Source organism: Carcharhinus amblyrhynchos, unplaced genomic scaffold (assembly GCF_965287045.1).
Source record: "Carcharhinus amblyrhynchos unplaced genomic scaffold, sCarAmb.v2.hapA scaffold_41, whole genome shotgun sequence".
NCBI lineage: Eukaryota > Metazoa > Chordata > Chondrichthyes > Carcharhiniformes > Carcharhinidae > Carcharhinus > Carcharhinus amblyrhynchos.
The window spans coordinates 1292990-1318471 of NW_027649782.1; the positions used below are offsets into that span (position 1 = coordinate 1292990).

The 25482-nt window shown below is 41.8% G+C and overlaps 1 protein-coding gene across 1 annotated transcript in view; it reads left to right on the plus strand.

Annotated features, from left to right (window-relative positions):
- The first annotated feature begins 611 nt into the window (after positions 1 to 611).
- Positions 612 to 25482, plus strand: part of zbtb40 (zinc finger and BTB domain containing 40) — an 86344-nt gene continuing 61473 nt past the window's right edge. The window contains exons 1-6 of the mRNA XM_080181508.1: positions 612 to 1416; positions 4290 to 4423; positions 4824 to 5022; positions 11688 to 11827; positions 13643 to 13832; positions 23555 to 23691. Of these exons, the coding sequence (XP_080037634.1) occupies positions 642 to 1416; positions 4290 to 4423; positions 4824 to 5022; positions 11688 to 11827; positions 13643 to 13832; positions 23555 to 23691 (1575 nt within the window). The 5' untranslated portion in view covers positions 612 to 641. The remainder of the gene's footprint in view (positions 1417 to 4289; positions 4424 to 4823; positions 5023 to 11687; positions 11828 to 13642; positions 13833 to 23554; positions 23692 to 25482) is intronic.

Below are 25482 nucleotides of genomic sequence, written 5' to 3' on the forward strand. Positions count from 1 at the left end.
TGAACATGTTTCAGAAGGAAATGGATAGGTTTCTATGTATGCCATGATGGCGCCGAACCAAGGTGACTTCTTGCAAGCTGAGCCCAACATACCTCCTAATTCTATATTTTGTTCTGTGCTTCTACTACATTATTCCAGCTCTTTTAAACTCTCCAACAATGCTTTTATTGAATCTCTTGCTGATTTGTCAATCTTTAGGCGGAAAAAGCTTTTTCCCTGCTGCCATCAGACTTTTGAATGGACCTACCTCTCATTGCATTGATCTTTCTCCACACCCTAGCTATGAATGTCACACTGCACTCTGCATCCCCTGCTTTCCTTCCTTTGTACGGTACGTTTTGTTTGTGTGGCGTGCAAGAAATAATACTTTTCACTGTATACAAATATATATGACTATAAGAAATCAAGGAGTATGGGGAGGGCCTGGGAGTATGATGTTGAGGTAGAGGGTCAACTGTGGTCATAGTGAAAGGTGGAGCAGGTCCAAGGGCTGAATGGTCTCCTCCTGCTCCTATTTTCTATGTTTTTTTACTTGTGCTGAACTGATTTGTGATAAAATATATTGATATGTCACAAGAATCTTTCTTAACTTTTCCAGATGCTACCTTTAAATAGTAATCTTGAGGAAGGTGCCTGACAGTATGGAGTTGCCAAACTACAGCAGGCAACTGATGCAGCAGTTGTACACCCTGAGAAAGGAGGAACTGTTCTGTGACTGCACTTTATTTATCGGAAGCACTCCGTTTAGAGCGCACAAGCTCGTACTGGCCGCCTCCAGTTTGCTCTTTAAATCTCTGCTGGACAACACAGACACAATTTCCATTGACCAGGCTGTTGTCTGCCCAGCAGAGTTTGCTGTTCTTTTGGAGATGATCTACACGGGGAAAGTTCCACCAGGGAAGCACAACTTTACAAAAGTTGTTTCTGTTGCTGACAATTTGCAAATGTTTGATATCGCTGTGAGCTGCAAAAACATCGTAGCAAATCTAATGAAGCACACTGCGGCAAATGAAATGACTGTGTCTAGCCCTGCTGCAGGTGAAGCTGTACAGCATCTAGAGACACACAGTCCAGCAGACACAACTCAATATTGCGCAGTGCAAGAATCCAACAAGATTGAGGAGCCTGCTCCTAATGTTACCGAGATAACTGGGACAGCTGAGCAAAACTTGTCTCTGGAAGGATTAAGCTCTGCTGGTTTTGAAGGCTTAGAAAGCACTGGAGTTGCACTTCCCTCTGAGGAGAATATTCTCTCTGATGATACTGTTGATCCAAAACAAAGTGCTGAGCACCAAGAAGGTTTAGCAGAAAGCAATATTGCTGACGTCCAAGCTGTTAGTAATTCCCCAGTTTGTACTGAGGATGGCGAAATGGTCAGTGAACCAGCCAACATGAAAGGGAAGCTCATACTATCAGGTACAGTATAATACTGTAATGTTTTCCTTTGGATTGATCTTTGTAACCACAATCAGCAGATAATTATCAATGACAAGTCATTCAGTGAGTTTCAGTCAATGAAGCAGTTGGCTTGATAGGAAATCTCTCTCAAACTCTCCCGATTAGAGTTGGGAAAGAAGTCTGTTGTTCCAACAATGAATATGTGTGCCATGTTCTAATTCTTGTTTACTATTTCAGGTCAATTCTTTGTAGCAGGCTGTTGGTGAGACCACATCTAGAGTACTAAAGTTTAAAGGTTTATTTATTAGTGTCGCAAGTAGGCTTACGCTAACACTGCAATGAAGTTACTGTAAAAATCCCCTAGTCGCCGCACTCCGGCGCCTGTTCAGGTACACTGAGGGAGAATTTAGTATGGCCAGTGCAGCTGACCAGCATGTCTTTTGGACTGTGGTAGGAAACTGGAGCACCCGCAGGAAACCGATGCAGACACAGGGCAAATGTGTAGACTCCATACAGACAGTAATCCAAGTCAATCTCTGGTGCTGTGAGGCAGCAGTACAACCACTGTGCCACCGTGCTGTGTATAGTTTTGGTCACCTTCATTAATAAAGGGCATAATTGAGTTAGAAGCAGTTCAGAGAAGTTTCACTTGACTCAGTCCTGGGTTGGCGTTTTATATGACGAAAGGTTGGTTAGGCTGGGCCCGTATTCATTGGAGTTTAGAACGAGAGATGAAACATCAAAGATCCTGAGCGGAGTTAACGGGATGGATGCTGAGAGGATTTAAAACAAAATTCATTTGTAGGATGTGGACGTCGCTGGCTGGCCAGCATTTATTGCCCATCCCTAGTTGCCTGAGAGCAGTTGAGAGTCAACCACATTGCTATGGCTCTGGAGTCACATGTAGACCAGACCAGATAACGATTTCCTTCCCTAAAGGGCACTAGGGAATCAGATGGGTTTTTCCGACAATTGACAAAGGGTTTCATGGTCATCAGTAAATTCTTAATTCCAGATGTTTTTTATTAAATTCAAATTCCACTACCTGCTGTGGCGGGATTCAAACCTGGGTCCTTAGAACATTACTTGAGTTTCTGGATTAATAGGTTAGCGATAATACCACGAGACTATCACCGCCCCTTGTGGGAAGACGAGGGACACAGTTTAAAAATAAGAGGCCCCCATTTAAGATGGAGATGAGAATTTTTTTCTGAAGCTTGAGAGTCTTTGGATTTCTTTTCCCTGCAGAGTGATTTTTAACAGTAAGAAGTCTCACGACACCAGGTTAAAGTCCAACAGGTTTATTTGGTAGCAAACTCCACTAGCTTTCGGGGCTTTGTAGAATGTGGAGTTGAGGCCACAGTTGCATCAGGCATGATCTTACTGAATGGAGCAGCAAGCTCAAGAGCATAAATAGTGGAATTTGGATGTTCCTATGTGATGCTCCAATGTTAGTTTATAAATTTTGTAATATTTGAAGATTTATAGATCACCTTGAATTAATTTCCCAGTTCAGTAGAATGAAAGAGTTTGAGTTTATACATCAGTTTTTTTTTGTCTCCAACATGTCCCAAGGTCCGCAAAACATTTTTGAAATGTAGTGTTAGTGGAGGTGCTGTATATGTTGCAATACGCCTTGAAGGTTTGACACACTGCATCCACAGGACGGAAGATAGTGAAGAGAGTGGATGTTTAAATTGATGAATGCGGTGCTTTGTCCTGGATGATGTCGAACTCAGTGTTGTCGCAGTTGCATTCATCCAATCACACTCCTGACTCATGTCTTATAGGCGGTGCGAAGGCAGGAGTCGGACAACAGAACACCATTTTGTCTGGCCAGAGGCTGTCAGCTTTGACTATCAGATATGATAGTTGTTGTGCCTTCTAATTTTCATTGTTCATCATAGACAGGGACATCCCGATTGCCTGGTTCAAAGGCAACTGTAAACACGCTGCTTTGTTCCAGATAACCATGTGCCAGAACTGGAAAGATTGTGATAGTTACAGGTACATGACAGTGTAGCTCTCACCTGTGTCTGATCACCCCTAAGAGAGCTGATTGGTCAGTGGTGAGTTAATGCACATGATATTGTTTTAATTAACACTTTATTAAATCAGCTAAAAGTTAGCAGGTTTAATATTGTTCAGAGAATGTTGACATTGGTGTGATAGTGTACACATGAAGCAGTGGCCTGATGGGAAAAATGGTCAAGTATTTAGTATAAAGTAAGGACAGCAGACCAAGCCAGATCAAAATGCCAGACCCCTGTAAAACTGACTAACTCTGAACAAAGAAATGACTACAATCAGTGAAGGCCAAATGCTTGGCCTCAGTCTGTTTTGACTCCATATACCGTGAGATAACATACGAGACATTAGATAAGGTCGGGAAGGAGGGAGTCACAGAATTTGCTTATTACAGAAAATAAGGCATAAAGGAGTCACAGAACCAAGGTTGGGGATGAGGGAGTCACAGAATTTGTTTTGTTCAATGTACCACTGCTTGTATTACTAACATCATGTAAGCTGATAAGAAAATGTATAATTTATTGAATTGATCCTTGTAGTGGGCGCAGTCTTGGGATACAATCAGCAGTTAGTGTGGACTGCTCTCTGTGTCTAAGATTCAGCCAAATACTGCAAGCAGTTTTGTGATAGTAAAAACTAGCTGATTTTTAGAAAAGGAAACGTTAAGTTTAATTATCACAACTCGGGAAACAAGAAATTCTCCAGTACAACATTGGTGTTAAGTGATCAAATATTTGGGCAGTGTATGTTCTGTGAGATGTTTAAAATAACCTGTTTTGTATAACCTCTGCCAAACTTGATTGGATCTTGTCAATATACTATGAAGCTTCTGCAGAAATAATGTTTTTTGTTTCCCTGAGCAGAAGAGCCCAGGAATCTGACAGAGCTAGAGTTCCTCTCGCAGCATAAACATGATGTAGCAGAGGCTGTTCAGGACCTGCGTGCTTTAGTGGATTCTGTGGTTAAATGTGATGACATCCCGCTAGCAGAGAAAAAGGTATTGACCAATATTTGATATCCACGTTTGAAACAATTGTCTCTTCCCCTTGCTGTTTATTCTCACTCCCCCTTCCCGTACTCAGGAAAATGCATCCGTCCCATCCTTGACATTAACTGCTGTTTCCCAATTAAATGCACTTGCTCCACTCCTACCTCACTCCCTCCATTAAAGAATGGACTAAACTCCTGCGAAGTGAGGCTGGCAGGGCCAAGTGAGCACTGCAAAGAAAATCACTGAAGATGGATCACTAGGTTTCCATATCGTGGATACATGATAGAAGTGTACAAATGTTGATTACCAGTGTATAGATTTGGAAATAGTTAAATCATTTGGGAAAAAAGGTAGTATGGTGATTGACCAAGCTTAACTGGTGTCCCCCTCCTGTGTTCTGCTTCAGGTCTTCTTAGACTGCTGTAAAGAGGCCGAAAGTGGTGAAGTTTTCTGCAGGTTACTGGATAAAGTTACAGAAGAGAAGACTTTGCAACTAGAAACCCTGATATTTGTGCTTGAGCAGAGCAAAGAAGCTTACCCAAGGCTGCAAACTGTGCTTCAGAACTTAAACCGAAACCTACCCATAGAACGCTTAATACTAACTGGTGAGTCCCTGCATCAGTAACTAATAGTCGCTTGTTAGTAATGAATTTGAATGCTGTTGAAGAAGAGAGACATGCTGATGAAGGTTTTTCTCTTGTGCTCATCAGGACAGACGCTAAATTTCAGAGAAAAATCAATATATACATCTGAATATATGTAGCTTCTAGCAAGTGTAACTCAGCTGTATTAACTGCTCAGCACAGGAGGTAGTGGTGAAGTGGTATTGTAACATATCCTCCAGAAAGTGCCAGAAAATAAGATTTCCAAAAAGAAATAATCCAATCATCGGTGCAGTCATGATGAGCCTCCTTCTGTACTGGAACAATTCTGTGGCCACCCCTTCACCTTCAATGGCATTACCATTGCTGAATCCCCACTATCAGCATTCTGGGTGTTGCCATTGACCAGAAACTTAACTGAACTTGCCAAGTAAATACTATGGCTACAAGAGCAAGTCAGAGGTTGGGGATTCTTACCTCCTGAGTGCCCAAAGCTTGTCTACCATCTACAAGGCAAAAGTCAAGAATGTGATGGAATACTCCCCACTTGCTTAGTTGAATGTAGCTCCAACAGCAATCAAGGAGCCCGATTCCATTAAGGGCAAAGTGATTTTCGAGATTGGCACTGCAGCCACCAACTTAAGCATTCACTTCCTCCACCACTGACACAGTGTAGAAGCATTGCTGCAACATGTCAAGCCACTTTTGAAAGCAGCTTCCAAATCTGCAACCTCAAGGAGAAGCGCAGGATGTGAATGGGAACCTCATCAACTACAAGTTCCCCTTCACACCACCCTGACTTGGGACTAGTCTGCTGTTCCTTCACTGTTGCTGGCTCAGAATCCTAGACTCGCTTCCTCATAGCACGCCAGATGTATCTAAACCACATATACTACAGTATTTCTGCCACCACCTTCTCAAAGTAATTTGGGATGGGTGACAAATGCTGGCCTAGCCAGTGATGCCCACATCCGATAAAAAAGTAAAAGTGAAGGAACTCTCTTGCTTTTCAGAAGCATGCCACAGGACCTCTCACATCCACCAGAAAGGGCAGTGGGATCTTGGTTGAATGTTTCACGTGAATGAGGACCCCCCTCCCCCCCCCAGTGTAGTTGGAATGTCAGCCTACATCGTATCCAACTCTCTGGAATGGGACTTGAACCCATGACCATCAATTGAGAATGCTGCCACTGAGCGTCAACTGATGCATGAAAGAACGTACAGTTATGAAGTTGTTTTAAATTGTAGTTATGCAGTAATTCAGAAACACATGGCAAGGTAGATGATTGTTGACTGAGGGCTAAATATTGACTGGAGCACTCAAACTTTGCTGCCTTTCTTTGAATAGTAACTTGGGATCTTTTACGCTTGGCTGAGTGAGACCACAGTGCTCCACTGTAGAGTTTATTTTCTCTCTATCCTGTTTTAGGCTGGGCTAAAATTTGCTTACAATTTTAACCAGCTTATCCAAATCTTTTCTAGCTTTAAAGCCACTTTTGAAGTGCGGACATTCATTTATTCTAACATAATTCCTAGCATCCAATCAATGCTTCAGCCAAGGGTGACATCGTGGCATAGTGATTAACACTGCTGTCTCACAGCACCAGGGACCTGGGTTCAATTCCAGCCTTAGGCTGTTGTCAGTGCAGGCTCGATCGGGCAAATGGCCTTCTGCACTGTAGGATTCTATGGATGCTATGGGACTAATTTGATTCAGAAACCTTTACTTCTTTAGTTCAATCTTATGATTTGTTAAAACAGATATTTTTGCCAATTTTAGAGAATGTAATCATTTCCAAATCTGGATTTTCTAATGTGATCCAATTTATACCCGAATAGTTAGAAATGGGTATAAGATGAAGTGTGGTATTTGAATCCCACTTTGAGGCGAGCACTGTGTGCATCCTGAAGTTCAGATTTGAGCAGGTCCAAGGTGATGAGCGCATGAGGAGGAATAGGAATAACGGGGCTTAAGAGCCAGCAGACAAAACGAAAGGGAAAGGAAATTGGAAATCAAGCACAAGTCTACAGGCACCTGAATGTGCAGCCCCATTGTTGGATGCCTGGTGAAATGGAGGTGATGTTGAATGAGATGTTTGCTCTCTGTGCCATTCCACAGTACGGCGTCACAGCAAGCTGGAGGGAGCTAGGTTCAAGGTTCTGACTGTAGTGGACCAACCCTGTCACTGAGTGTGCCAGCACAATGCTGCATGGCAGCTACAGGTCATCTTGCAGATCTCTATCTCATCCACACCACGTGCGGGCAATTCCTCACATTGTCAGGGGACTGTGCCTGTAGGAATGATCGAAACTGATCAGGGCAAACTGACTGATCGCCCAAGTGTGCTGTTCTCATTAGAGCATGATGTACTGCAATTCCAAAGAAATATCCAGCATTATGGCTAGTCAAATAGTCTGCTAATGGATACTTTGGATATTTGTCATCTGAGCAGATTGTGTTGTGCTCCTAACCTTTCCTGATCCCTAAATCATTGTTAGCCAGAGAAACATCGTGATGGACAGCAGCAGTCAGTCAGTAAGTACCCAGATTACATGTGCAGGTACTGAGGAGGTGACAGGACAGATATTAGAACCTTAAAACTGAGTTTGGAAATATTTTCTATAAACTTTTCGATAAATAAGCTTTACCAAAGGTTGCTAGTACGTGTACACTTTTATCAGACCCTGGCTTCAGGCCGTTGAAAAATTAGTTAATTAAAAAACATTTTAATTAGGCCTGCCAAAATGTTACTTTCACATTAATTGACTATTTCTGAAACTGAGGAAGATAGTGAATCATAGAACCCTACTGTGCAGAAAGAGGCCCTTCGGCCCATCGAGTCTGCACCGACCACAATCCCACCCAGGCCCTATCCCCATATCCCTATATATTATACCCACTAATCCCTCTAACCTACGCACCCCTGGACACTAAGGGGCAATTTCTTAGCATGGCCGATCATCCTAACCCGCACGTCTTTGGACTGTGGACAATATATGGGACCTAGTCTGAAAGGGTTCGTGTGAAAGAGTGAGAACCCTGAAGTCAACTTTTAGACATCCTTGGGTGAGTACTATGACTTTCACAATTATATCCAAAAATACGTTTGCTATAAAGTTGCATGGACGTTACTTAAAGGAAATTGAATGATAGAATGATACAATGCAGAAGCAGTCATTCAGCTTGTTGTGCCTTGGTCAATGGTTCTCAGAGCTATGGAATTGCAGTAGTGCTACTCGTCTGTTCTTTCTCCGATGCCCTACAGTTACTTTTATGAGAGGTTGTTTCCCCTGGCCAGGAAATGTAAAACCCAAGGGGACAATCTCAGGAAAAGGGGCTGATAATTTAGGATAAAGATGAGGAAAACCTTCTTCACTTGAAGGATTGTGATAATAGTGTTTTATTGCTTTTTTTTAATATAGCTCTTTTATGTTTAAGAGCCTGGTTTAATGTTAATTTTTATTCTAAATGGCAGTTGGTCTATATTTTATTTGTTTCCAGTCCCTGGTTGGCATGGTTAGGGTGCAGAATTTACTGTGTGAGGAAATGCTGAGATTGTACCAGAAAACGATACAGCATGTTGGAACATTAACACGTTGTCCACTGCTGCAATGAGTCGCTTTTCAATCAGTTATGATGCTAAAAGATTTTTGTCTGTGTGTGCATTTCCTGCCCTTAAAAAAAACCTTGTCACTGTCTTTGGACATTGTGGGTTAACATTGAGCACGTCTGTGGAATTGACCATTGTGAAAAGTTTTGAATGTGCTGTAGTTACAGGCTGCTGTCAGTAAGTGGTGATGTAGTTCTACTGTATCCAGTGTTACACCGTCAGAAATTTCACAAGAAGCTGCTTCCTTGTACTGATTACAGTTAATATTATGGAAAAGAAAATGCAGGATCTGCACTAACTGTACTGACTTATGTTGTTTAACTGATTTTTTTACATTTTGTAGCCAGAATAAATATTGAGAATGTAATCCTGTAGCAGTTTCGCCTTTTTGTGCAAGACCTGTTGCTTTAGTTCATTTAAATTATTGCCGGAACATTTTCTTTTGTTTAGATTAGTACTTATGTTTCTGAACTCCTTGTTATTATCTGGAAGCAGTGCAGACCACTTTGCAATTTAGATGATGATGAAATGCTCTGGGCAGAGCCTGCACGGAGTGCAAGTTGGCAGTTAAATGAGAATTATTAGGAGACTTTTTTTAAGATTGAAGTGGCCATGCATTTAATTGTTGGCATCTAAGGGAAAGGTCTCTCTACCTGCCTGCCCCTTGCTTCATCTGCCACATTTCAACAAGGTACATCGTTTTTGTTTTTTATACTTTTTTTTTATATAATGTACTAAAAGATTTGTGAACAAGTGAAGAGGACACTCGGTAGTGTAAATGCCTCATCCATATTGTCTTAATGTTAATGCTTGAGACTATTCCTGCCTGGTTGATGTTCTCATTGAATTGTAGAACCCTGCAGTGCAGAAAGAGGCCCTTCGAGCCTGATCCGAACACAATCCCACCCCAGGCCCTACCCCCATATCCCTACATATTATACCCACTAAGCCCTGTAACCTATGCATCCCTGGACACTAAGGAGCAATTTTTTAGCATGGCCAATCAACCTAACCCACACGTCTTTGGACTGTGGGAGGAAACCGGAGTATCCGGAGGAAACCCACGCAGACACAAGGAGAATGTGTAAACTCCACACAGACAGTGTGTTCTGTAACAGCAAAGCTGTAAAATAAAAACTTTGAGAGCTTCTATCTCACTGAGGATGTTTCAGGCCAGTGCACATCCAACAACCTGCTCCAAAAACTCTGCTCAGTTTTGACAGCTGTGATTAAATTTCCCCCACGGCAGCTAAGGCAATTTACAACATTTTAAAGCAATCAACTTTCTAAATAAAACCACCTATGGTATTTTGAAAAATAGCCGATCTGCCTTATCTTACAAGGTTAATTGTAAGGTGAAGGTGATGGCAGTCATTAGAGATAGAGGACTATTTGATATTTCTAAATTAAACAGGAGAAGCATTAGCAGTCAAACATTTTCAATTTGCCTACATAATGACAAAATAAAAATTAATGGTTCGAGACTTGCCTTTCATTATGTTCATTGGTGGATTGAGGTAATGTTTCCATCTGTTTGTCCGTCCTTTTGCCTGGCTCCAAAATGAACAATATTAGTTAAACAGTGTAAGTCATGTTTGCAGGACTGCAGTTTAACTTCTCATCGGAAACACAGCATCTCCAACAGTGCAGCACTCCCTTTGTCCTGCAGTGGGAGTACAGAAATGTTGAGCTTAAGTCTCTGGAGTGGAACTTTTCTCTACCACTGTCTAGCTCTGAAGCAAGTATCCTCCCATTAACTTGTGTTGTGCATACAGCCTACCAGTACTGAGAAGAATAGAGGTTTTGCTTTCTACTTGCTTTAATTGTACTAGCTAGGGGTTCGAGATGCACTGGCGTGGGAGTGTATGTCTGACATCTGAACAATGGGTGGAATTTAAAATAATTTGTTATTTTTGAGCCTATCCAAAAATGTCATTGCTGGTTCAGAGAGTTGTTTATGGAAGCCTTGGGAGCTAGATTGATACAGGAGAAACCAAGAGGATTAATATTATAAAACCAAAATACTATGGATGCTGGAAGCCTGAAGTAAAAGCAGAAAATATTCAAAATAACTGAGCAGGTCTGGCAGCATCTGTGGTGAGAGGAACAGAGTTAATGTTTCAGGCTTATAATCTTACATCTGAATGTGAATAATATTGGGCCAGATTTTACCATTTTCATTTTAAGTGCTGCTTCTGGGCGTAATGCAGATCCGACTTGGAAATCTGCGTTCAGGCGCCACTATATGCACTCAGCCTGAAAAAAGAGTTGCGGGTCTGAATTGCGCTGTGGGTGGGGCTTAGCGTGCCCAAAACGATCGGAGCTCTGAACTGCGCATGCGCGGTTAGAAAAGAATTTGAAAGGCGTGCCCGTGTCAGATCGCTCCCGGACCGGAGAAAGTGGCCCAGGAGCAAAAAGTGGGAGCCGTGGCCCCCACACACATCATTGTCCCCCTTATCCACTCATCCCGCTATCCAGACCGATCGCTACCCCCGCCCCCTTCTTGCGCCCACCGATCACCCACAGAGTGGCAGTGGATCCCCCCCTCCCCACCAGAGATCCATCTGCACCCCCACCCCCTCACCAGTGAGCAATCCCCCCCCCGAGAATGGTTTGGCCTCACTCCCGACTTTACCACTTTGGTCAAGTGGCAGTCTGCAAGGTCGTGGGTGCGTTAATGGCCTCACGCCTGAACTTTACCACGTTTTCGCGCCCGTCCCTGGGCACGACACAGTGGTAAAATCGGGCCCATTATCTTACATAGAAACATAAAAGATAAGAGCAGGAGGCGGCCATTTGGCCCTCTGAGCCTGATCCACCATTCGTTATGATCATGGCTGATCATCCAACTCAATAGCCTCATCCTGTTTTATCTGCATAACCTTTGATCCCATTCGCCCTAAGTGCTATATCTAACCATCTCTTGAATACGTTATCTTCATCTGGCTTAATGTGAAGGAATGACTTTACCTTTGATTCAAGCCTTGTTTGTTCACAGATTGGCTTCTGTATCTCATTTTATTTGGAGCTAATGAATTGGTTGTTTCTAATACTTAGGTCGGATTGATAGTGAAGATTTTCTGCTCAACCTTTACTTACACAAAGAGGAGGTTCTGGAATGTGTTACGGACCTGAACCCTTTATTGGATTGCCTGGCCTCTGCTGAAGGAATGGTTTTCAGTGAGGAGGAAAGAAAGGTCATTTTCCTTGTGGTGTTGTATTTATTTATCCAGCCAGTTTTGAAATGTTTTACCTTCTGTCTGTATTGTAAAGGAAAGGCGACCTCGATTTGTCCTCTTCAGTAATCTGAGACTGAAGTGGCTCTCCTTCCTTTAGAGATACAGAAATGAACAAAACGAGGTCATTCGGCCAATCGTGTCTGGTTGGCTCTTTGCTAGAGCAATCCAGAACAAGTCTTGCTGGCCTGCCCGCTCCTCATTTCTCTAATACAGAATCAGATGATTTTCTGCTTCCACCTTCACTACTCTCTCTGAAAAAGCATTTTATGCTTTCACAGTTATCTTTATAAACATTTCTTTTAAGCTCTTACTTTACTGTTTAATTAATGACGTTGTTATTCCATAATAATCTGACCTTCTTCGTGCGATCAAAATCTTTCATGCTTTTAAAAACTTCTGTTATGCCTTGTAAGCCTGCTTGAATAGGTAATAGTCCAGTATTTCAAGCCTTTCCTCGTAAGAACAGGATATCACCCTGATGGAGCTATGATTTTGTTAGGGTGTCTAAAACTGCAGGTCATACTCTAACTCTAGCTTACAAAAATGATCAAAGCCCAAGTATATTTAAATCTGTTTCATCACAGACATTTTCTTCAGGGTATCTATCAGCCTGCCTTTTTCTAATTGAGTGCCGAATGTTTGCGACCTACTCTTGCCTAACTCACAAACGTTGCCAATGTGACTGTATTTGGATATATTTAATGTTGCTCGTTACATCAGCTTACAATAGCTGAATAGGTAATGAAATAAGCTTTCAAAGTGTCAGTCAAGCCAGTGAGCTTTCGTTGGCAGAGCTATTGTAAATAGATTTGGGAATAAACTTGTGGCTGAGTCCAGTATTTCACACTGGAGAACTAATAGACCATCATTTCAGTATTTTTACACCTGCTTAATGTTTTCTTGTAGATGTTATTGAAATGATATTGTGCCTATGCAGCACATCCAAGTTTATTTTAAATAGTAATGTGCTTGAAAGATTTTACCCTGCTCATGATGTTGCTCTGAGAGTTAAGTTACTAATATATTAAAAAGTTAACTGAGCCAAGGATTTCTTTCCTATTAGGTTCAGTGCCAAACATCAGAAACCAGCAAAAGGTTGAATGCATGGAGCTTAATTTAAAATTAGTAGACATATAGAAGACACAGAAATCACCTGGTGTGGGAACAATAATAAACAATTATGGGATGAAATAGTTCACATTATTTACCCTTTCAGGAAATGATTTGAATATAGAATAAAGTTTGATCCGTTATGTTTAATAGAAACAGACCATTTGGCCCATTGATCTGTGCTGCTGTTAAACCTGGCTTTCCGTAAAGGCATCTGTGTATTTCATGTGCAAGCAATCTCTCTCTAAACATTTTTCTGAATTAATTATTGCAATTTTTAAATAACAACATTATTTATGGCCCCTAGTTTTGGACTCCCAGTAAATGGAACCATCTCTGCGTCTAACCTGTCAATTCCCTATGTCATTTTAAAGACCTCTATAACATCAACATTCACTTTTTCAGATAAAACAGCCAAAACCTATGCAGTGTTTCATCACCTCTATATTTCTAGCACATCTATTTTTCCTTACATGGCACAATTTTTTTGTAATATGGATGTCAAAACTGTATTCAAAATGTGACTGAGTATTGTTTAAGCGATTGGTGTGTATAGCATGAGTGCAGATGAATTTGACTTTTTCTTCAGAAAATGTACTGTTTCCAGATTGTCCTGTTACCTCCAATTCCTGTAGTTATGGTTGTTAATGTGTTGATGTTTAGGTGATTGTGGAATGCTGTCAGGGTGAGACCGCCAGAGGCGCCATGGCTAAGTTATTGAAGAAAGTAATTGAAGAGAGACTGCTCAGCGCTGTGACTGCAGCAAATCTTCTTCAGACAATGAAAGAGGCTTACCCTATGCTGCAGTCCTTACTAAGGACTCTCACAGAACCAGCAATGGCTGCAAAGTCAGGTTAGTTACAGGGGAATCTCCTGAAGAGACCAATGGTGATTCAGTGAAGTCAATGAGTGCAAAATATTGTAGTAAACTGGTGAGCTGCCACAAAGTACTTTAATTTGATCAATTTAAAATGGTCTCGTTGAAATGTACAGAATTGTTCGCATCAACCCTGTCAAGTTTTCCAAGAGGCTGTTCCTTCCAGCTGAAAAATCTAGATCGTAGGCTCAGGGTAAAGGGCCAGCCACTCAACACTGATATGACGAGAAATTTCTTCACTCAAAGCTTTGTGAATCTTTGAACTCAACCTTAAGGGCTGTGGAATCCTGGATATATTCAAGACTGTGATCAGTAGGTTTTTATACCCTATGAGAATTGAATATGAGGACATAGTGGGAAAGCAGAGTTGAGGTAGAAGATTAGCAATGGTCTTATTTAATGATTGAGCAGGTTTGAAGTATCTTGAGGCTTCTTCTGTTTCTAGCATAGATTAATGCAGCAGTAGCAAACTATTTTTCCCCGAGCCTGCATAACTTACAACTTCTAGCAATACATATTCCTTTTCTGTTGTTACTTGTTAGATTTATTCTTCAACAAATGCATGCAGCATTTCAAGCCCAATTCAAAATCTGCAGTGTGTTTTTGCTGTCTTCTGGAGTCATGGGGGACCATATGAGGAATGAATAGAACTTGTGGCAGAATTAAACTGCAGAGAGTTATTGCTGAAAAAAGAGGCAAGTTATCAAAGTTTGCTGTCTTGAACTCATCAGGACAGTTGCAAGAATTTCAAAGGAAACAAACATTTATATTACATGAGAAAAGGGTGTTTCATGCATTATAAGTTGTTGTTTACTTCAAAATTTAGAATTCTTGCATCTGTTCTGATGAGTGCAAGAGAAAAGCTTCTTTCAGCAACATTCAAGTTCTGTATTACCAAGGGACAATTTGAGGAGGGTTTGATCCTGAGGTATGCCATGCATTTATCTGGAAATCTGTGTGAGTGACAACATTCTTTGACATAGTGAGCAGAATTCACCCATGAGAATAATCTGAAACTCCAAAAATATATGAACAGTTGAAAACCCATCAAAAGGAGCAACAGCCATTGGATACTTGATGATCTGGTGGAGCTATAGGGCAAAAGGCAGGGAATTATAGGCCGGTTAGTTTAACGTCTGTTGTAGGTAAAATGTTAGAATCCGTCATCAAGGAGGAAATAGCGAGGCATCTTGAGGGGAATTGCTTGATAGAGCAGACGCAGCACGGTTTTGTTAAGGGGGAGTCGTGTCTGACAAATTTATTGGAGTTCTATGAGGATGTGTCTAGGGCAGTGGATAGAGGAGAGCCGGTGGATGTGGTCTGTCTTGATTTTCAGAAGGCGTTTGACAAGGTGCCTCACAAGAGGTTATTACAGAAGGTCGGGGGCATGGAGTTGGGGGTAGGGTGTTAGCGTGGATAGAGGATTGGCTGTCAAATAGGAGGCAGAGAGTGGGGGTCAATGGGTGCTATTCGGATTGGCGGTTGGTGACTAGCGGAGTGCCCCAGGGGTCGGTGCTGGGGCCTCAGCTATTTACCATTTATATAGATGATCTGGAGGAGGGAACCGAGTGTAGGGTGTCGAAATTTGCTGATGACACCAAGATTGGTGGAACGGCAAATTGCGCGGAGGGTGTGGAGAGTCTGCAGAAGGATCTAGATAGGCTGGGCGAATGGGCCAGGAACTGGCAAATGGAATTTAATGTTGGCAAGTGTGAGGTGGTCCACTTTGGTAGGAATAATGGTAGGAAGGACTATTACTTACGTGGCGAAAAACTGCAGCAGGCGACGGTGCAGAGGGACCTCGGGGTCCTTGTGCATGAGTCGCAAAAACCCAGCCTGCAGGTGCAGCAGGTGGTCAGGAAGGCGAATGGGATGCTGGCCTTCATAGCGAGGGGGATTGAATATAAAAGTAGGGAGGTCTTGCTGCAGCTGTATAGGGCACTGGTGAGGCCACAGCTGGAGTACTGTGTGCAGTTTTGGTCGCCGCACTTACACAAGGATATTTTGGCCTTGGAGGGAGTGCAGAGGAGGTTTACTAGGCTGATACCGGAGTTGAGGGGTTTGAGCTATGAGGAGAGGCTGAATAAACTAGGCTTGTACTCGTTAGAGTTTAGAAGAATGAGGGGAGATCTCATTGAGACATATAAGATGATGAACGGGATGGATAGGATAGAGGTGGAGAGGCTCTTCCCGCTCAGAAAGGACAGTAGGACTAGGGGGCCCAGCCTCAAGATAAAGGGGGGGTGGTTTAGAACGGAGTTGAGGAGGAACTTCTTCACTCAAAGGGTGGTGAATCTCTGGAATTCTCTGCCCGTTGAAGTGGTGGAGGCTGCCTCGCTAAATATTTTTAAGACGCGGGTAGATAGGTTTTTAATAAGCGAGGGGATTAAGGGTTATGGGGCGAGGGTGGGAATGTGGAACTGAGCCACGACAGATCAGCCATGATCTTATTGAATGGCGGGGCAGGCTCGAAGGGCTAGATGGCCTACTCCTGCTCCTATTTCTTATGTTCTTATGTTCTTAGGTTCTTATATATGAATGAATGCTTGTGTGATAATACTTGACTATTGATATAAACATAAATAATACTTTTCTGTTTAAGGCAAATGTTTAAAATTTAGCTTTGTCTTACCAATTGGGTGCTAAGAGGGCAGGATAATTACTAATTTTAGTCATGTAGGCCCAAATTTTACCACCCCACTCGCCACAGGAATTGGAGTGGGTAAGGGACGAAGATCTGTTGACCTCAGGCCGAATTTTGCAGTTTTAAGTTGAACGAGGCCATAAAATCTTGCCCATAATGTTTGCCAAGATAGAGCTAATGAACTTTTGTTTACAGAAGGAAAAGGAGTGTGATCCTAGGTAGCTATTGTCATGTGATGCTATGTTAATGGGAGGAGGTAGGCCTATAGTAGAGTGCAGCTTCTCAGTTCTAACTGGGGTTTGGTTGTAGAAGCTGTGCTGAAACTCATTCTCTCTGAAAGCTTCAAGACTGACTACATTCATTATAGCAAGTATATTTATGAGTGTTAACTGTATTTAAAGGGACACTAAGTCTGTAAGAGGAAGGTTGCTTATTTGGAGCTGAAACAGTAATAAGTTAGAAATTAAATTTGTTTCCTTTCATTTTTAAATATTGTTCAACTGTTAATAGTTAAGCTGCTTCATTTGTCAGACTTATAGTGAAACGGTGTTATTAAATAAAATTTGTTTTACTATAAAATATCTCTAATTTATCAGTGGAATAACTTCTGGAGTGCAACATCATATCCTCATATTTGTACCGAAACAGAAAAATTGTTGGAGTTTAGTCTGCCTTCCTAATGTAATTTGGGATTCTAGTTCAAGACTCTAACACTTGGATACAGCAGTAAATATGCTTACAAAACATAGCTTAGCAACGTACAATATCATCTATGCTGAAAAGCAGTTATATAATAGTTTATAGCCTGGGCCTGCCAGCCTCTACTGTAAGGGTGTTATTAGATCTTAACCAGATCTGCATCTGACACATGCAAGTACAAAAAATGACTCTAACTTCAGGTTGTTGTCCAATTACAGTTACAGCTCTGTTCGTGGAGTGATTGATAAATAGAGGAAGCAAGGAGTCAATGTGACTCCGTATTTGCAAGAGAACATGGTTGTAATGGAGCTAAAGAATTCTGGATCAATGCAGATAAAAGGGGAGCATTGTAGATCAAGGACGAAAATAAGCTATTTGGACTTATTTTGCCCCGTAGGAAGAGAGATCAGTGCTTGGTCATTTAGCTGAAATTACATAAGCATGTACAGGATTAACAAGGAGATATTTCTGTGTATCAGCAATGATATTGGAATGTTTTCTATGGGGAAAAAAAACATGTTACTGGGTACAGTGTGGGACTCGTATGTGACTCTAATTATGGGGTGGCACAGTGGCTAGCACTACTGCCTCACAGTGCCAGGGACCTGGGTTCAGTTCTCAGCTTGCATTACTGTCTGTGCAGAGTCTGTGTGCGTTTCCTCCAGATTCTCTGGTTTCCTCCCACAGTCCAAAAGACGTGCTGGTTAGGTGTATTCGCCGTGCTAAATTCTCCCTCAGTGTTCCCAAATGGGCACCGGAGCGTGGCGATTAGGGGATTTTTACGCTAACTTCACTGCAGTGTTAATGTAAGCCTACTTGAGACACTATTAAATAAACTTTAACTTTAAACTTAAAAAAAAATTCATAGAAACTACACAGGGGTAGATTGATGATCGTCTATAATGAGTAGAGGAGGTTGTAGTTAGAAAACCTTAAAAGCAGGTAGCATAGTGCTTGAGTTTAAAGTCAGACTCAAGAAGAGGGCAATAGAAATTCTCAAATTTAAGGAGATTAATGCAATAATTAAATTGAAGAGATTAAGCTAAAATAGAAAACTAAGTCTATTTAAAAGACTTAGTTCTTTTATGGGATGTCACTGACTGGAAAAACATTTATTGCCCATCCCTAATTTCCCTTGTGATCTGCTGCCTTGAACTGGAACAAAGAACAACCCAGCACGGGAAACAGGCCCTACGGCCCAACGAGCCCGCGCCGCCATCTTAATGTGTTTTTTCCTCCTCCACCCTTGACCCATGTCTATGCTTATGGTACCCCCATTGGAAGCCAGATTCAGGGGAGAATAATTTAGGGACAATTTGTTACACCTATAAGCCTAAGAGCACATCTTTGGGGTGTGGGAGGAAACTGGAGCACCCGGAGGAAACCCACGCAACCTCGGGGAGAATGTGCAAACTCCCACTGACACCGGCCCAAATCCATGTATCTGCACAGCAATCAGTGATAGTCACTGAGCTGTTGTGGTGCCCATCTGCTGGTCCAGTTTTAAGCATACACAAATGACGCGAAGTACTAGGCTACTCTCGAAACATCCAAAAGCAGCCCACGCACGACGCACCGTGTGCATGCCCCTCGTTAGACAACAAGGTGGACCGACACACCTGCGGAGTAAAAGAGAAAAACATCAACACATGTAACAGTTGATTTCCAGGATCGTCCCGAGGCTCTGATCCTTATTTAAAACAGCCTCCTATAACCCCCCATCCCTGTTTCGCTCATGTGTCTGTCTAAGTAAACCTTAAACAAGTCCAGCGTGCCTGCCTCCACCACCTTACTTGGCAGTGCATTCCATACCCCCACGACCCTCTGTGTGAAAAACCTCCCTATAGTATCCAAATTATATCTCTCCCCCCTCACCCTAAGCTCGTGGCCCCTCGTGATATTTGTCTCCAATCTAGGAAAAAGCCTGCCACTGTTTACACTATCTATACCCTTCATTATTTTATACACCTCTATCAGATCCCCCCTTAATCTCCGTCTTTCTAAGGAGAAGAGGCCCAGTTTACCCAATCTCTCCTCATAACCCAGTCCCTCCATACCAGGCAGCATCCTGGTAAACCTCCTCTGCACTCTCTCCAGGGTCTCCACTTCCTTCCGATAGTAAGGTGACCAGAACTGGACGCAGTACTCCAAATGCGGTCTAACCAACGTTCTGTACAACTGTAGCATTAGACGCCAGCTCTTGTACTCTAAACCCCTTCCTATAAAGGCTAGAACTGCTGAAGTTCTTTTGGTGTAGGCACATCCACAATGCTGATAAGAAATGAGTTATCAGATTTTAATCCAGTGACAGTAAAGGAATAACAATATAGTTCTGAGTCAGGATGACATGTTGCTTGGAGAGGAGCTTGTAAGTAGTGATGTTTCCATGTATCTGTTGCCCTTGGCCTTAGATGTGGTGCTGTTGAAAGAGCCTTGGTGAGTTGCTGCAGTGCACCTTGTAGATGGTGCACGTTGCAGTTATCATGTGCCTGTGAATGGAGTGAATGTTTAAGGTGGTGGATGGGGCGCCAATTAAGCCATTGCGCTGGATGATGTCAAGCTTCTTGAACGTTGTTAAAATATTTTCATATTTATTTTTAAACAATAACTGGGCATCTAAAGAAACTGTTGGATTCTGGATGATCCCAAGGGTCACTAATTTTCCAAGGCATGGAAATTTGTGTGTGTTCTCAATACAAGCTTGTGATCAGTTATAGAAGTACAATTTTCTGTCAGGGAATTTGATCTTCAATATGTTTGCAGAGGTTTTGGTAGTATTACAAAGTTTGGTCTGTAAGCTTGGGAAACATAAAACGGTTGTAACTTCTGAAGTGGATCATTAATTGACTGAATAAGAAGAAATGAAAGGTATTCATGAGAAGCGTTGGAATATGCCTTAACATCCTTTCCTGAAAAGTTTTCCTCATATTTTTGAATATCTCGATGCAGTTCCAACTTCTTCAATATCACCATATAACTGAAATTCCTTATCCCTGTAACCATTCTGCACTCTCTCCTAAAACCTTTACCTTCTTCTAAATGTATGGTGCCCAGAATTAGACACAATGTTCCAGTGCAGCAGTGTTTTGTCATAATTTTCTCAATGCTTTTATTTATGAAGTCCAGGATCCCATATGGTTTTTTAACCACCTTCTCAATCTGATCTATTAGTCAAGACAGTAAAGATATAAATATAGGGATACAGGCCAGGATAATATTTGATAAAATAGCAAGAGGATACATGTTGAAGCAACATGTGACAAAAGGTGAACAGATGGTTTAGTTGCGGATGGAGCGTATGGAACTGAGGATCTGGAGATGCAGTAGAATAGAGTGGATGCTATGGGCAAACCTCAGGGGGACACAGTTCAAAGATATGTTGGTTAGGTGGATTAGCCATGGTAAATGTGCAGGGTTATGGGGTTAGGGCGGAGGGGAGGGCCTTGGTGAGATACTCTTTCAGAGAGTCGATGCAAACTTGAGGTACTATGACACCTTTCAGATTTGGTACCAGTGTGTGAGCGACAGGAGTTATTTCTTTTTCTTTGGGAACAAAGAAAATTACAGTACATGAACAGGCACTTTGGCCCTCCAATCCTGCACTGACCATGCTGCCCGACTTAACTAAAACCCCCTACCCTTTGCTGATATTGTGACACCTCCTCACAATCTGACAGTGTTCCATGAAAATGATTATTTTTGGCAGTGCAGTTTGATTGACGTTTTGGCCAAATCAACATGTGAAAATTGGAGAGGTGCCAAAGTAAATATACCGTGTCACTGCAGCTTCTGAATTTCATTCCAAGACGTAAAATTTCAGTTCTCCTTTTGAGTTTAATGCGCATATCCCATATCACATTATGCCCACTCTCTTCTCTATATTAGTAACCTCTTGCAATGATCTGAACTGTTCGTTCATCTGATTTTAGTCTCTGGAACTCCATCTCTTCTTCCCTTGCTCCCCAGCAGTGGATGTGCTTTTAGCCACCTGGGCACTATATTCTGAAATTTGCTCCTCGAGAACCCTTCTTGGTTACTATCCGAAGTTGAACCATATCGTTCACAACTGTAGTGTTCTAGTCAATCCTTTGCTGGGCTTCTAGCTCCATGTTCTCTCTGTCACTAAAAATATCTTTATGGCATCACCTATATATGCTCTTTCCTCAGCTCATCTGGTGTTGAAACAATCATCCTTACTTTTCTTTGGATTCAACTAATCCAGTGTTTTTCCAGCTGGTGCCTCATTTTCAGTAAATTGGACTTCATCCAAGTCTTTGCTGCCTTGCAGCAAGTCCCACTCACCTACAGCTCTATACTCACTGAACATGGGTTCCATTTTAAGCAACACTTCAAATTTCAGTTTCTCATCCATGCTTTCCAATCCTCTACGACCACATCTCTTCCAATTTCTAATCTTCTACTTGTATGTTACCAAAACGGGCCCCTTGCACATTCGTAATTTTCAGTGCTCCACCATTGGTATCCTATCTGAAGTTTCATCCCTAAACCTTATTCTCACTGTGCTTAATAAGCCATTCCTCAAAGGTTACTTAATTTTCTTGTCATCTAATATGTCCTCAGATTGATTTCAAATTCTGTTTCATTATGCTTTTATAAAGCATTCTGGGATGTTTTATTGTGTTAAGGGCACATTAGGCTCTACTATATAAATGCAAGTTGTTTGCCTTTGCTCCATCATTTCTTCTTTAGGAAGAGAACCCTCTCTTTACTGTAGAACTATCCTTCCACTGACCGGAGAATTAATTCACCCTTAACATAAAACCACTAGAGATGGGGTTATACTGGACCTACTACTGGGGAATGAGCCTGGTCAGATCATCAAAGTTGCAGTGGCGAATAGTGACCACAATTCTGTAAGCTTTTGGATACTGATGGAAAAGGATGAGTGTTGTCCTAAGGTTAAGGTGATAAATTGGGGGAAGGCTAACTACAACCAAATTAGGCAGGATTTCGAGGCTGTTTTTTGGGAGAGGCTGTTTGAGGGTAAATCCACATTTGGCATGTGGAGCCTTTTAAGGAGCAGTTGATCGGAGCGCAGAGCAGGCTTCTGCCTATGAAATGGAAGGACAGGAAAGGCAGGATTCAGGAACCATGGATGACCAGGGAAATTGTTAGGTCAAAAAGAAAAAAGATGCATACATGAGGTCCAGGCAATTAAAGACAGTTGAAGCGTTTGAAGAATACAGGGAAAGTAGAAAAGAGCTCAAACAGGGATTTAGGAGGGCAAGAAGGGTCATAAAATGTCTTTGGCAGACAGGATTAGGGAGAATCCCAAGGCATTTTATACATACATTAGGAACAAGAGGGTGCCGAGACAAAGTGTTGGTCCGCTTAAGGACAAAGGAGGAAAATTATGTTTAGAATCAGAGGAAGTGGGTGAGATCCTTAATCCTTTGCATCAGTATTCACAAAGGAGAGGACACGTCATTTGATGGTGTCTTGGAGGGGTGTGTAAAGCCTTTAGAACAAGTCATCATTACGAGAGAGGATGTGTGAGGTGAATTAAAAAGCATTAAGGTAGACCCAGGGCCAGATGATATCTATCCCAGATTACTGAGAGAGGCAAGAGATGAAATTGCTGGGCCTCTAACTGAAATCTTTGTTTTTTCGTTGGCCACTGGTAAGGTGCCAGAGGATTGGAGGACAGCCAATGTTGTCCCGTTATTTCAGAATAGCAAGGATAACCCGGGTAACTAAAGGCCAGTGAGCTTGATGTCAGTCATGGTGAAACTGTTGACGAAGATTCTTAGGAATGGGATTTACACACATTTGGAACTGAATGGTCTTGTTAGTGACAGACAGCATGGTTTTGAATGTGGAAGTCATGTCTCACTAATTTAATTGAGTTTTTTTGAGGTGACAAAAATGATTGAAGAGAGAAGGGATGTGGACGTGGTCTACTTGGTAACGCATTTGACAAGGTTCCTCATGGCAGGCTGATCGGCACAGCTTGGAGGGTCGAAGGGCCTGTTCCTGTGCTGTACTGTACTGTTCCTTGCTCGCTCTTTGTTCTTTGTCGTCTGACTGTACAGAAAGTTTATTCCCATGGAGGGAGTTCCTTGCTGTGCTAACTGTGAATATCAACTCTCAAAGATTCAGCTAACCAAAGGTCATTTTTAATTTTCAATTTCTAAACTCAAAACCTTTCCACCCCAATCTTTTCTGTTTTCACTTGGTGCTCTTCTTTCTTTGTGCCTTTATAAAACATCTTGGACTATTTTTACCTTAATGGCACTATATAATTGCAGACAGTTATTGTATTGATCCTCGCAGTAACATTGTCAAATGGGTGATTAGTTAAAAGGTTGAAAAGGTTATTTGAATTTCTCAACAGAAGTGAAGAGCCCAGAAGATTATGGGTTTGACTTGCTGAGGCGGTATCAAGATAACATTGTTGATGCAGTAACAGACCTCCAACCTCTGCATGACATCCTATCTGTCGCTGAGGACGTATCTGATGTTGAGAAAGAGGTAAGAAGTAAATTTATTTTTATATGGCCAAGTATGAGGTGCGTGAATAAATATTCCATGCAAACTGCAGTACAAGTGGCCACGCAGCAGTCCAGAACTTGTTGCGTAGGGGGGAAAATAGGCAGTGTGCAAGAAATGATGCTTTTAAGAAGTGTGGATGTGCAGCCACTCACCAGTCTTAACGGGACTATACACTGAAACCTACACACAACAAAGGAAAATCAGCAAGAACATTGTTTTGGGCTGGCCTTTTACGTTCTTGGCATATTAATAGATGCGTGTCTATTGTGTTTTTTCATCCAATGATATCTAAATCAGTGAGATAGATCTACTTTTGTTTCACTTTTCGATCTCGTTTTTTGCCAACAACTTGTATGTGTTATAGGGAATTAAGGAAATGACTGAGTTTGTGTGCATTGTGTCCAGCCAAAGTAACAATATGAGTGCATGTAACGAGACAGCAGGAAGGACTAAGTCATGAGTCAAATGGAAATAAAACATTTTTGTTGGTTATTTTTGAGTTTAGATATTGAAAATTTAAAAAATGAGCTTTGTTTAAGTTATTATATTGTGGTTAAGGAGTAACCAGTAGACTGTGTTCAGAGAATATCCACAACCAGTATGACAGGAACCACCCCCGCATGGAATAGGCATGTTGTGTTGGTCAGGGGGCAGCATCTTTCTGCTGAAGAAAAGTGTGTTTTGTCGTCTGTGAAAGGCAAAGAAAGGGATTTGGGTGTCACAGGAAAACAGATGATCAGTGGCTTGGAGATGATTGTTCTTCATACCAGAAATGGTTAATATCTTAAGTGTCTGACCTGTTGAGAGCCTGTTGGTTACAGGTCAGCATGTCTTCAAGAAGATTCCAAAGCCTTCTGTACGTTAGCTGTAAATCTTTATTAACCGCTAGAACTATTTACACTTGCATAGTCAGGACCTGTCTCCATGTTTGGGTCTAGACACATCTCTGCTCAACACCACACTGATCCTACGTGTGGGTCATGTGCCTTCTTGCATCACTGTGTGGCACAGTAATGGGACCCACATTAATCCAAGATGTGTCAGACCCTGATGCAACCATAGGTCTTCCCCGGCTTAATGGATTGCTTCAGCTGTCTCCACTACTCTCCCTCCACCTGGACTGCTCGACTAATCTTTTCATTGACAGCTATTGGAGTGACGTTGACCATCTTAATTTCTCTGCTCCTCACATTCACTTGTCCTCTCCTCCCACCCTACCAGCCTGCACTAAGTGATTGTGACAAAATCTAAGTCCATTTAAGATAATTTTATGACATGATAGCAGTATGAATAATGTGGGAATACAAGAGGCACATTGGGAATTGATGCAGATTAGTGAGTAACTCCAGTTTTGATGCAGTTGTTTGTTTGGACTATTAAGATTGCTATGCTGTGATCTTGCGTAGTTGTGAACAGGTCAGGAGAAACTGAATTTTATCCAGCACGAGATCTTTGTGTTTGGAAGTGATAAAAAATAATGTAATATGCAGTGAGCATTGTTGAATATCTGGGGCCCTACTGATACCTTGTAGTGAAAATTGTCATTATTCTTATAGATGTGACCGGATGTAAATGCGATCTACTGTGTATAGTATGTCTCTGAGATGTCCTGTATAACTGTTCTGCACAGCTACATAGATCTCAAAATGATTGTACCTCCCTTCTGCAGCTGCTGTCTCCAAAACAGGATCATAGAAAAAGACCCTTCAGCCCATCACATCTGTACCAGTCAAAAACAAACCACCTAACTATTCCAATCCAATTTTCCAG